The sequence below is a fragment of the Macaca mulatta genome, chromosome 7 (assembly GCF_049350105.2).
Source record: "Macaca mulatta isolate MMU2019108-1 chromosome 7, T2T-MMU8v2.0, whole genome shotgun sequence".
Taxonomy (NCBI): Eukaryota; Metazoa; Chordata; class Mammalia; order Primates; family Cercopithecidae; genus Macaca; species Macaca mulatta.
The window spans coordinates 26,939,163-26,952,985 of record NC_133412.1 but is presented as its reverse complement, the minus strand read 5'-3'; the positions used below and the strand labels follow the sequence as shown (position 1 = coordinate 26,952,985).

The following is a 13,823-nucleotide window of genomic DNA, read 5'->3' as shown; positions in this document are numbered from 1 at the left end:
TCTGAGCAAACTGTGAAGCTTAAATTCCACACTTACTTATTCTTGGCTAGTAAACTTTCCATTAGCCTATATATGTGATTTTAGACGCAGAGGAGACCATGGACTGGCCAAGATGATATAGGCTAAATTGAAATTCAAATAAAATATGAGTGTCAAAGTACTTTTCTTACTTCAAATTTAAATGAAATTTAAAATCATCAAAACAAATATTTTAAAATATAGCTACAACTCATTTTTTTTACTGGAAAGTTCTAATGAGTCCATGTGTAGAGTTTAGTCTCTCTAAAGTGTTAATAAACAGTAGTCAAATTTTATACATTAATTGATTTACTCCTAAAGTTTGGGATACTGTTAGACAAGTTAACATATATATAATAAATTCTTCTTTGATTATGCAGACATGATGTTCTACAGACCTTTTACCTATACAAAAGTAGTCTTGGTAAACACCAAAAACTATAAAGGTAAGCAATCAATTCGAATGACCTTTTAAATCAGGCTTAAAATCACTCTAAAATCACACAGCCCAGGGAATTGGTCTTAGTTTTCAAATTTTACTTTATTTTCATTTTGGTCAATGAAATCTACTCCATCCCCATGTATAGGATAAGTAACAAAATCCTAGGTAAAAATCAACTCTAATTCTACTGGAATAGTGTTTTCTCAAGAAGCAGTCCAAAGACATGAGTTTTTGGAGCTCCTTCGGGGTGTCTATAAACTTATTTTTTAGTATTCATATGTTTATATCACACATTTTTTTCTTATATTGTAAATAAATTAAATCATTAATGAAAAATTAATGGGTTTCATTAAAAACACCAAGAGGTTTAGTAGTCTGCAGGACTAAATTTTCCATAAATACACTTCGTTTTCATAATGTTAGCAATGATAAATTCCTCTTCAAAAGGTTTACTTGTGCGATGTTCTTGTTCTTTGTTCAGAAGCCCAAGCTCCTTGTACTCTCGTTTCCAGCCTGCAAGCAACCCTCCCACTCTTGTTGTGCCCTGACATGCCCAAACATGTCCAGAAATGCCTTATACTATAATGGACAGACCACTCCTAACTCCTCCTTTTACAAATCGTGCATTTACCCTATTTGGAAAAGTTTAAGTCTTAGCCAACTGGAATCAGTTTAGATTGTGCGGTCCAACTCTAGCCAATAAGGGAAGGACACAGGGACAGGAACTTAATAAATAATAACATTATTTATTAAGTTTATCAATTAGAGTAGGTATACATGTTTTTTAAAAATCTATTTTCATACTTTCAAACAATTAAATTTCTTACTAACCTTCACAAGTGGAATCTGTTCAATAGGTACATTTTCAACTGGAACATAACATGTATAGCAGTAGAACATTCTGGAACCACCACATCTGAGACATTTTGATCTCCCACTTTGCTGAGCTTTTTGAAGAACTTCTTGAGATGCTAAACATAAGTTTTGAAGGGGATCTTCTGAAGCTATGGAAGTAGTTTGTGACTGTTTTGTTTCCACAAATTTTGAATTATTTTCTTCACTTCGTTTGAGAAATATAGGTGAATTGAGAGACATTCTTCATTCAAACCAAAGTTTAACAGCTATTTCTAAAACACATATCATAGGTGCACTGTAAAAAAAAAAAAAAAAGTGTCAAGAGAAGGCAAAATAAAAACAGAAAATATTTTACTCAGTCTACAAAGAAAATTACTCAACTTAAGTCACAATTGTGTGCTGTTTTAGTACTTATTAAACATGTTTTAAACCACCAAATTGGCATACTTTAAAACATAAGATTAAAAGCAATAAACTCAAAGGTATTTCAAATATAAAGTTCAGGTACCGAGAATCCATTTTTCAAGAACGCTTTTTTTGTTCCAGAGATGGCAATTTTGTTTTCCAGATATTAGGAATGCAATGGTTTCATGTTAGCATCAGACAGGAATGTATTTAACCTGTTGGCTCTGACTTTGAACTGACATTAATGAAAAATAGAAGATTCTAGTGGGATTGGCAAAATTTAGTTGGTTATGTTCTAAAAGATATAGCCCTCTCCAACTTAAAACACACACTACATATGTGTGTGTGTGTGTACAAGTGTGCATATACATATACAACTAAATATCCAATAAAAAATAAGAGGCACCTACTACTCATTATAATTTATAAATTATCCCGTAAGGTAAAATATATTATTTTATAAATCTTAAAAATTTACAGAGTAACATTAATGTCCACTTACTCTAAGAATTTATGCTTTTTAAAAACATACATCATTCTGATTCTTTAGAACTAGAGAAAAATGGTAAAATAACTTTCCCACTTAATATTTTCTTCAAAGGGTGATGGCTGCCAAAATTGTTATCTGCATACCCTGTAAGGAAGATACCTTTCAAGGGAGAAACAACACTGGTGCCCTATTGATTTGATATGCATTCCACAGCTATAAAATAATTCTCCTATTATAAAGCCTTCTGGCATTGTGGTTTAACTACGAAGCTCCAGGCACTTTAAGTAGAAACAGTGACAAGAGGAATGCTGTGACTCGAGCAGGACATGTTTTGTGGTCTCCCATATAGAAAGTGAACAAAAAGTCCAGAGGAACATAAAATACAACATAATTTGCTGAGAAGAAGTTAGTGGCACTAATTTAATTACTCATCAAATGAATTTTTTTTTTTTTTTTAATTGTAAATCCCAGTGAGCTTGAGACCCAAATAAGGAGATGCAAAGACGCCGGTTATAGTAGAAAAAGGTACCAGCCAAATGTACCCAAGGGGAAAACCAAAATACAGTAAATATTTTTGCTGTGTACTGATTAGGTACAGATTTACATTTTGGGTAAGAAAGCAGTATTTAAGAACAATGGTCCAAACCCTTCTTCCTAACACACAAATAGAAAATCTTACCTAATTCTGTCACTCCAAATCACCTGCCTAAAAATGGCTTTGATCTTTGTGACCATGCCCTAAATGACTAAAAGTGCAGGATATTAAGATGCCCTCTTTTCTTGAACCTCAGATTCTTTTAGGAATCACATGAAAATCGTAAACCTCATCCCTAGATGAATATACAGACACAATATTTTGCACACAATTTCAGGAGGTTTGGAGCTCTCCTAGAGTCCATCTGCGACCCAGGTAAAGAAGTTCCAAGCTTGGGAAGGGCCGGGCTTGGTGGCTCATGCCTTTAATACTAGCATTTGGGAGGTTAAGGTGGGAGGATTACTTGAGCACAGGAGTTTGAGAATAGTCTGGACAACAAAGTGAGATCCCATCTCTAAAACAGAGAAAAAAAAGTTTGGGAAGAGATCCTAATAGTCCCCAGAAATGAGAGTTGCAAATGCTCTGTTGGCATCTCTTTGCTGCACATAAGAAGCTAAGTTTCACCCAAACTCTCTTTGGGTTTGTCCTGGTGTTGCCTGAGGTTCTTACGGAGAAACATTTTGAGGCTTTAATAGTCCTGAGTTATTCAGATGATGTGATTCATCCTAAAAAATGAAATTTGATTGGACTAGCTTAACCTGACTTCATTTTCCTGGGTATTCCAGTAGCTATTTAGCGGGACTGCATGTGCCAAAGGACCAAGTATAGTGGGATTGAAAAATGCAGTCCCTGTGGATGTCATGAAAGTTACTGTGGTTGCCTGACATTTAACAGAAAACCATTGGTGAGTTTTTGGAGTTATCCTAGGACCCTCGACATGCATTCCTCCTAGAGATACCTCAGAAATAACACTTTGCAGTTCACAGACCTGCTATCCACATAACTAAATGGATATTAGTGAAACCTTATATAAATAACTTTCCTCTACAAAAAATCAACCACCACAAATACCTGTAAGACAGTAAAAGAGAAATGTTTATGGCTCCACCTCCTAGTTCACCTACATTCTCTCACTTACGGCTGAGGTGGCCACGCAGAAGAGGCCAGCAATCGTAAATCATGGGCAGCTTCCTCCAACGGTCTCTGAAACTACATGATCAGGGTATCTGTCCTAACCTAGCCAACAACCTGTCTCGACTGTGAGTAAATCATTTGTTGCAAATGGGGTTATTTAAAATCTTTAAAACATACTTGTTAACATCAAATATGTGCAAGGAAATACAATTTGAGTCATGGGGGCTGGAAATACAATTTGAGTCATGGGGGCTAGAAATACTTAGAAAACATAAAGACTATTCCTAAGAACTAACAATTTTAACACCTTGATGGTGCGTCCATCATTCTGGAACTTGAGGCTAAAAATACATTAATTTTTTATTCCTCCTTCTACTCAATTTCCACCCCAAATTAATTATACTCACCAAGTTGCATCAATTCTACCTTGTACGTAATCCTCTATCTTCACCCTCAAAGTCAGGACTCTAATTCAGTTCCTTATTAACTCATAGATGGGTCACAGCAATGTCTTAAATCTCTTTATCTTTGAGTACTTATTATTAGTTCCACATATTTGACATGGAAAAATGCATTTATTGTGGAGGTACTTTAGCGAATCTATCCCCTCTCCCATTCAACTCTGTAAGAGCAGATTCCTTCCCCGATCTCACCTATCTCACCTATTACTGATTCTTAGGCAACAGGAGGCACTCAACAAACACTAGTTAACTAAATCTAAACCATTCTGCAAAACACATCCAGGAAGCATCTCACTACTGAAATATCTGACAAACTATCTTTATGGGCCATCTGCAGCCTAGCACAAGTGGCAGGCTGGCAATTTTTTTTTTCCCAAAATAATAACAGAAAAAGCTTCTACCTCTTCCATTATTGCAAGCTGACTCACCTCCCAATGGAACATTATATAGACTCCCCTGTACTGTATTGTGGACCAATTCAGTATTAGGAAAAAAAACAATTTTTCTTTAGTCTAGAGTATTTTTAAGAACTTGGACCTACAGTTCCAACATTCATTTTTCACAATCCAAGGTAGTACTCTTTTTTATACAGGATCAACGGCCCCTCCCACACCACCCGCCATATGGTAGCAGACTGTCTTGCCTTCGTTTTCATGGTGCATTGGGTTAGTCCTTAAATGCTGCGATCTAAAGTATCGATTTTACCATCCAACTTTGTGGACCTGGTGACCGAAAAATGTTAATATACTTCCTTATTTGTCCTACATTCCCAATAAATAATTTAGACGTAAGAAAAGGCTCTTTTGTTTATTATGTAACCACAACCTCAATATTTTAACTACACTGCATGGCATCGCTAATTCTACGTCTGTACTACGCTTCCCCTTCCGTAATAACCAAACCCCCACAAACCACTCCAAATACTAAAAAAAAATAAAATAAAGTATGGGGTTCCTAGGGAACTGACTTTGCCAGGACATATTTTTCGTTGGGGCGGAATGCACCGAAAATTATTGGTAGGAAAAACAATTTTTTTTTTTTTTTTGAGGAAAAATTTGGAAACCTTTTCCCCAAAGGGCCCGCAAGATCCTAAAAAAAGCAAGAGACCGCGCAGGGACTGAGGATCCCCCTCACAGGCGACACCCAGCGCGACCTCCGCTAGGGTCCTGACAAAGAATGTCCACTTCCCGCGGCCGCACCTCTGGGGCCAGACCACTGGTCTCCAGAGAGGCGCGGAGACCTCCACCAGGGATCGGAGTGGTACTCAGACCTGCACACCCGCGAGTCCTCGAACAGCTCCACGCGTCTCCAGCACCCCCCGAGCCCGAGCCCGGGCCACGCACCGGGCCGTGATAGCGCACGTACCAGACGGAGCGCTTTCCCGGAGACACCAGAGGGAGGAGCCAGGCAGTTGCTAGAGTCGTTGCTAGGGCTGGGGCCGCGCACAACGCAGACCGCGCGGCCTAAGCAAAAGGCTGGGAAGACAGCGGGGCGGGGTTAGACTGGAAGTTCCGCCTCAGCCTCTCTCTCTGCGGCGGTGTCGCATTTCTGAGAGGCTCTGGCGTGGGGCAGGGCGGCGTTCGTCTGGGACCCGCCTCAAGCCTCGCAGCCTTTCACCCGGTTTCCTCCCGATTCTTTCTGGGACGACATAATTGGGAAGCGGTTCTCGAAACATACTCTCAAGGCGTAGTTGCAGTGAGTTGTGAAGAAATGTTGATCCCAGAGAAAAGTTGGCATTTTGCCCACCTCAAAGATATTTTAGTTGTGAGAACTTGGTTATATTACTCTTTCGTGGCTATATCAATATCATTATTTCGTGCGCTGTATGGTAATGAAAGCTATTAGAAAAATCATTTGTATCTTTATGATTTAGTTTGCATACAAACACGCATATAGAGTTAAAACTATTTTGTGTGTTTTCCAGTTTGAAGTATAATATGTGGATGAGTTATTAGAACATTTGTCAGTGCCTCTCCCCAAAGAATGCCCAAACTGAAGTGCACTCTAACAACTAAGATTTTAAAACACAACGGTCAAATGCTGAGCAATGTTTTATTGAGCACTCTGAATTTATCGAGTGGTAGATAAAGGACATTACAATGCCCTAGAAGTGCTCACGATATCAAGTAAAGCATGTTAAATTTAAGTACAGAAAATGCAATATTCTTACTACTGAGATTAAAAAATGCAACTGAATACATTACAGGAATTTCAAGAAAGCTGAGAATGGAGTGGTCAATAAAGGCTTCTTTTTCGAACTTGGGTAAGGCCTTGAAGAATGATTTAGGTTTAGGATAGTGTTTTCAACTGGAAAGGGGATTGTGTGGGACCCCATTAGTGGAGGTCTTGACCCATTTGTAAGCAAGGAAATCTCTTTACACTTAAAAAAAAAATTGAAACAATATAGATTGGAAATATCAGTGCATGTAAGTAAATTTAGTGTTACTTAGTAAAGTGCTACTGTATGGAGCTTTTAATTATATATATGCATGTATGTGTGCACTAGGGCTTGTTTGTAAAATGTATTTCTTAGTGTATTTCAAACTCTAAAAAGTTTGAAAGCCAGTGATTTAGGGAGAAAGGTGAACTTTCTGGGTAGGGAAAGTAGAATAGCAAAGTCTATAAGCCAGGAATAAGTAATTCACACCCATTTTCCTTTTTAGCTTAACTCTAAGTTTTATCAAAATAGTTAAATTGCACAGATTAAAAAGTAAATGATACTATTTGTTAGATTGAGCATTGGGTTGCTATTGTATGTAATAAATTACTCCAAAATATGGTGGCTTAAAACAACCATTTTATTATGTTCACAGGTGATGTTGTCAGTAGGGCACAGTCATCAGCTTTTCTTTGGTAACTCAGAAAGACTAGAGTAGGCATGCTAGCAGAGCTTCTGTAACTATATGGCCGGGGCTTCCTCACAGTATGGCAGCAAGGTAGTCAGACTTCTTAGCTTAAACTCAGAGCTCCAAAGGGAGTGTTGCAATGAACAAAGCAAAAATTGCCTGACCTTTTCTGACCTTGCCTCAAAAAGTAACACGGTGCTACTTCCCTCACTTTCTTTTGCTTACAAGTGTGTCAAAGTCCTGTTGCATTTTAGGAAAGGAGACATAGATCCCTCTTCTCAAAGGATTGGCAAATCTTGTCGATGTTTTAAAACCAGCGTAGTGAATTTACTTCTGTAACAGAAAACCCCAAAATATCAACAGTTTAATACATGTTTTGTTTTGTCTTTTTTCTCACAAAAGATCCATTTTGGCTATTTCTAGTCAGATGAAATGTTAAATTCAAGGCCAAATGTTTTTATTTTTAATGGTTCTGCTGCCTTCTAGGACTAGCTTATCTGACAAGAAGGAAAGTATGGCGAATCACCCAACGTCAACCCTAAAAATAACATATATCAATTTGGCCACATTCTGTTGGCCAGAATTTAGTCCCAAGGCCCCCACTTTAACTGCAGGGGATTCTGGGAAATGTAGAGAAACACACACATATTGGTGAGCACTAACAGTTTGCCACATTCTGAGGTTAAAGAAAACCCTGTAGTCTCCAACCCTTCTACTCTATTCTCAATTCTGCTCACCAAAGGAAAATTCAAGTGTTTTAAATATTTTGTCTATTATCCACTATGTCTAAATATACTTACATTGCAATTTCTTGGTTTTCCAATTTCAGACATTACCCATTGACTTTCTCCTACGGAAGGCAGTGATATAGGTCTTTTATAACAGTACCACCTCCAAGTGTGTGAACATTCCCTCTCTACCTCATACACTCTTCTTGTCCCTTTACCTATCAATATAGTGATATCATAGGCTTTGGCTAAATCAACGTTTAGTGTTATCACTACTGTCTAGGTAAATGTCATTCAACCCCAAGGCACATAGCATATTAAGATCACATTCACTTTTAATACAACCTTTAACTTTCCTTTCTCTTAATAACTGCCATTTTTAACGTATTATTAATCTGTCCTCAAACACTTTGGCAAACTGCTAAAGCATCACAGTGAAATACATCACATAATCCAGTAGATTTTTTTTTCCTTACAGATACTCTTCCTACAGCATTACAACCTTTAGTTTATTCAGGATTGCTGGTTTCTGCAATGTAATACTGTTCTCCTGTGTGTTAGATCACTTGTTTCCTTTTTCTTTGTTTAATCCCTTTTTAAAAATGAACTACATCCTCGAATGCCTTCCTGAAAAAAGGTAAATAGGAGTGTAGTAGACAGAATAATGACCCCCAAATATGTCTATATCCTAATCTTAAGAACCTATTGATATTTTATCTTATATGGCAAAAGGAACTGCATATGTGATTAAGGAGATGGGGAAAATTACCCTGGATTATCTGGATGGCTGGACATAATCAAAGAGTCCTTATAAGAGGGAGACAAGATGTCAAGAGAGGGGAGAAGATTCTACACTGCTGGCTTTGAAGATAGAGGGAGGAGTTCTGAGCAAAGGATAGCAGGGGACTGCTAGAAGCCCCCTTTCTCACAGAAAGATCTTCTGGGAGAAAAAAAATTATGTGTATTAAACCATCGATATTTTGCGTTTTTTTGTTACGCAAGTAAATTTACTATGCTGGGCAACAAGAGTGAAACTCCGTCACATACACACACACAAAACATGAAAAGAGCATAGCCCTGCAGACCCATTTCAGATTCCTGACCTCTAGACCTGTGAAATAATAAACTGTGATTTTTTTAAAATTTTTTTTATTATACTTTAAGTTCTAGGGTACATGTGCATAACATGCAGGTTTGTTACATATGTATACTTGTGCCATGTTGGTGTGCTGCACCCATCAACTAATCAGCACCCATCAACTCGTCATTTACATCAGGTATAACTCCCAGTGCAATCCCTCCCCCCCTCCCCTCCCCATGATAGGCCCCGGTGTATGATGTTACCCTTCCCGAGTCCAAGTGATCTCATTGTTCAGTTCCCACCTATGAGTGAGAACATGCGGTGTTTGGTTTTCTGTTCTTGCAATAGTTTGCTTAGAATGATGGTTTCCAGCTGCATCCATGTCCCTACAGAGGACACAAACTCATCCTTTTTTCTTTTTTTTTTTTTTTTTAATTTATTTATTATTATTATACTTTAAGTTGTAGGGTACATGTGCATAACGTGCAGGTTTGTTACATATGTATACTTGTGCCATGTTGGTGTGCTGCACCCATCAACTCGTCATTTACATCAGGTATAACTCCCAATGCAATCCCTCCCCCCTCCCCCCTCCCCATGATAGGCCCCGGTGTGTGATGTTCCCCTTCCTGAGTCCGAGTGATCTCATTGTTCAGTTCCCACCTATGAGTGAGAACATGCGGTGTTTGGTTTTCTGTTCTTGTGATAGTTTGCTAAGAATGATGGATTCCAGCTGCATCCAAGTCCCTACAAAGGACTCAAACTCATCCTTTTTTATGGCTGCATAGTATTCCATGGTGTATATGTGCCACATTTTCTTAATCCAATCTGTCACTGATGGACATTTGGGTTGATTCCAAGTCTTTGCTATTGTGAATAGTGCTGCAATAAAGATACGTGTGCATGTGTCTTTATAGCAGCATAATTTATAATCCTTTGGGTATATACCCAGTAATGGGATGGCTGGGTCATATGGTACATCTAGTTCTAGATCCTTGAGGAATCGCCATACTGTTTTCCATAATGGTTGAACTAGTTTACAATCCCACCAACAGTGTAAAAGTGTTCCTATTTCTCCACATCCTCTCCAGCACCTGTTGTTTCCTGACTTTTTAATGATTGCCATTCTAACTGGTGTGAGATGGTATCTGATTGTGGTTTTGATTTGCATTTCTCTGATGGCCAGTGATGATGAGCATTTTTTCATGTGTCTGTTGGCTGTATGAATGTCTTCTTTTGAGAAATGTCTGTTCATATCCTTTGCCCACATTTTGATGGGGTTTTTTGTTTTTTTTCTTGTAAATTTGTTTGAAACTCATCCTTTTTTATGGCTGCGTAGTATTCCATGGTGTATATGTGCCACATTTTCTTAAGCCAGTCTGTCACTGATGGACATTTGGGTTGATTCCAAGTCTTTGCTATTGTGAATAGTGCCGCAATAAACATACGTGTGCATGTGTCTTTATAGCAGCATGATTTATAATCCTTTGGGTATATACCCAGTAATGGGATGGCTGGCTCATATGGTACTTCTAGTTCTAGATCCTTGAGGAATCGCCATACTGTTTTCCATAATGGTTGAACTAGTTTACAATCCCACCAACAGTGTAAAAGTGTTCCTATTTCTCCACATCCTCTCCAGCACCTGTTGTTTCCTGATTTTTTAATGATTGCCATTCTAACTGGTGTGAGATGGTATCTCATTGTGGTTTTGATTTGCATTTCTCTGATGGCCAGTGATGATGAGCATTTTTTCATGTGTCTATTGGCTGTATGAATGTCTTCTTTTGAGAAATGTCTGTTCATATTCTTTGCCCACTTTTTGATGGGATTGTATGTTTTTTTGTTGTAAATTTGTTTGAGTTCTTTGTAGGTTCTGGATATTAGCCCTTTGTCAGATGAGTAGATTGCAAAAATTTTCTCCCATTCTGTAGGTTGCCTGTTCACTCTGATGGTAGTTTCTTTTGCTGTGCAGAAGCTCTTTAGTTTAATGAGATCCCATTTGTCAATTTTGGCTTTTGTTGCCATTGCTTTTGGTGTTTTAGACATGAAGTCCTTGCCCATGCCTATGTCCTGAATGGTATTACCTAGGTTTTCTTCTAGGGTTTTTATGGTATTAGGTCTAACATTTAAGTTCCTAATCCATCTTGAATTAATTTTCGTATAAGGAGTAAGGAGAGGATCCAGTTTCAGCTTTCTACTTATGGCTAGCCAATTTTCCCAGCACCATTTATTAAATAGGGAATCCTTTCCCCATTTCTTCTTTTTCTCAGGTTTGTCAAAGATCAGCTGGCTGTAGATGTGTGGTATTATTTCTGAGGACTCTGTTCTGTTCCATTGGTCTATATCTCTGTTTTGGTACCAGTACCATGCTGTTTTGGTTACTGTAACCTTGTAGTATAGTTTGAAGTCAGGTAGCGTGATGCCTCCAGCTTTGTTCTTTTGACTTAGGATTGTCTTGGCAATGCGGGCTCTTTTTTGGTTCCATATGAACTTTAAAGCAGTTTTTTCCAATTCTGTGAAGAAACTCATTGGTAGCTTGATGGGGATGGCATTGAATCTATAAGTTATCTTGGACAGTAAGCACTCCACTCCTCAGCAAATGTACAAGAACAGAAATTATAACAAACTGTCTCTCAGACCACAGTGCAATCAAACTAGAACTCAGGACTAAGAAACTCAATCAAAACCGCTCAACTACATGGAAACTGAATAACCTGCTCCTGAATGACTACTGGGTGCATAACGAAATGAAGGCAGAAATAAAGATGTTCTTTGAAACCAATGAGAACAAAGATACAACATACCAGAATCTCTGGGACACATTTAAAGCAGTGTGTAGAGGGAAATTTATAGCACTAAATGCCCACAAGAGAAAGCTGGAAAGATCTAAAATTGACACTCTAACATCACAATTAAAGGAACTAGAGAAGCAAGAGCAAACACATTCAAAAGCTAGCAGAAGGCAAGAAATAACTAAGATCAGAGGAGAACTGAAGGAGATAGAGACACAAAAAACCCTCCAAAAAAATCAATGAATCCAGGAGTTGGTTTTTTGAAAAGATCAACAAAATTGATAGACCACTAGCAAGACTAATACAAAAAGAGAGAAGAATCAAATAGACGCAATAAAAAATGATAAAGGGGATATCACCACCGACCCCACAGAAATACAAACTACCATCAGAGAATACTATAAACACCTCTACGCAAATAAACTAGAAAATCTAGAAGAAATGGATAATTTCCTGGACACTTACACTCTCCCAAGACTAAACCAGGAAGAAGCTGAATCCCTGAATAGACCAATAGCAGGCCCTGAAATTGAGGCAATAATTAATAGCCTACCAACCAAAAAAAGTCCAGGACCAGATGGATTCACAGCTGAATTCTACCAGAGGTACAAGGAGGAGCTGGTACCATTCCTTCTGAAACTATTCCAATCAATAGAAAAAGAGGGAATCCTCCGTAACTCATTTTATGAGGCCAACATCATCCTGATACCAAAGCCTGGCAGAGACACAACAAAAAAAGAGAATTTTAGACTAATATCCCTGATGAACATCAATGCAAAAATCCTCAATAAAATACTGGCAAACCGGATCCAGCAGCACATCAAAAAGCTTATCCACCATGATCAAGTGAGCTTCATCCCTGGGATGCAAGGCTGGTTCAACATATGCAAATCAATAAACGTAATCCAGCATATAAACAGAACCAAAGACAAAAACCACATGATTATCTCAATAGATGCAGAAAAGGCCTTTGACAAAATTCAACAGCCCTTCATGCTAAAAATTCTCAAAAAATTCGGTATTGATGGAACGTATCTCAAAATAATAAGAGCTATTTATGACAAACCCACAGCCAATATCATACTGAATGGGCAAAAACTGGAAAAATTCCATTTGAAAACTGGCACAAGACAGGGATGCCCTCTCTCACCACTCCTATTCAACATAGTGTTGGAAGTTCTGGCTAGGGCAATCAGGCAAGAGAAAGAAATAAAGGGTATTCAGTTAGGAAAAGAAGAAGTCAAATTGTCCCTGTTTGCAGATGACATGATGGTATATTTAGAAAACCCCATTGTCTCAGCCCAAAATCTCCTTAAGCTGATAAGCAACTTCAGCAAAGTCTCAGGATACAAAATCAATGTGCAAAAATCACAAGCATTCTTATACACCAGTAACAGACAAACAGAGAGTCAAATCATGAATGAACTTCCATTCACAATTGCTTCAAAGAGAATAAAATACCTAGGAATCCAACTTACAGGGGATGTAAAGGACCTCTTCAAGGAGAACTACAAACCACTGCTCAGTGAAATAAAAGAGGACACAAACAAATGGAAGAACATACCATGCTCATGGATAGGAAGAATCAATAAACTGTGATTTTTTAAGGCACTTTGCTGTTTGTTACAGCAGCAATAAGAAACTACTATGAGGAGAATTTTTTTTTTTTAGTATCTTGCAAATCTGAAAAATGCCACACAATTGATGCTCTGTCTATATTTAAATTTACAGATTGAAAGTCATTTTCCTGGCATAATCCTCTAACTTACTGTTCTTTTATCCTCTGATTCTTGCTTACTTTAACATTTTTGTTCTAGTTTCTAGAAGATTTCTTCAGCTGTTTTTCACTAGACTGTTGTTGGATAATTTATATCATTATATTTGTACTTTGCATTTTCTCTTCTGTATTCATTTATAACATGAAGTTTTGGTTTCAGGGATGCATTATCTTATTATAGCTCTCTAAGAATCTTAAAGACTTTTTTGAAGTTTCGTTCTGTTCCCCACATTGTCTGTACATGCCTAGATTTTAT

The 13,823-nt window shown here is 37.8% G+C and overlaps 2 protein-coding genes across 6 annotated transcripts in view; one reads left to right on the top strand and one right to left on the bottom strand.

The window, feature by feature from the left end:
• Window positions 1-5,837, bottom strand: part of DTWD1 (DTW domain containing 1) — a 35,644-nt gene extending 29,807 nt beyond the window's left edge. Inside the window, exons 1-3 of one of the 5 annotated variants that reach the window (XM_077938515.1) lie at window positions 5,611-5,710; window positions 4,984-5,062; window positions 1,292-1,610 (exon numbers count right to left, since the gene is read on the bottom strand). In XM_077938515.1, coding sequence (XP_077794641.1) covers window positions 1,292-1,555 — 264 coding nt within the window. In that variant the 5' untranslated portion in view covers window positions 1,556-1,610; window positions 4,984-5,062; window positions 5,611-5,710. Of the gene's footprint in view, window positions 1-1,291; window positions 1,611-4,983; window positions 5,063-5,539 lie in introns of those variants that run through there. The other 4 variants (XM_077938516.1, XM_015142232.3, XM_015142229.3 and 1 more) reach the window with 4 other exon arrangements.
• Window positions 5,838-5,882: 45 nt separating this feature from the next.
• Window positions 5,883-13,823, top strand: part of FAM227B (family with sequence similarity 227 member B) — a 284,933-nt gene continuing 276,992 nt past the window's right edge. The window contains exon 1 of the mRNA XM_077939396.1: window positions 5,883-6,104. The gene's annotated coding sequence lies outside the window, so the exon portion shown is untranslated. The remainder of the gene's footprint in view (window positions 6,105-13,823) is intronic.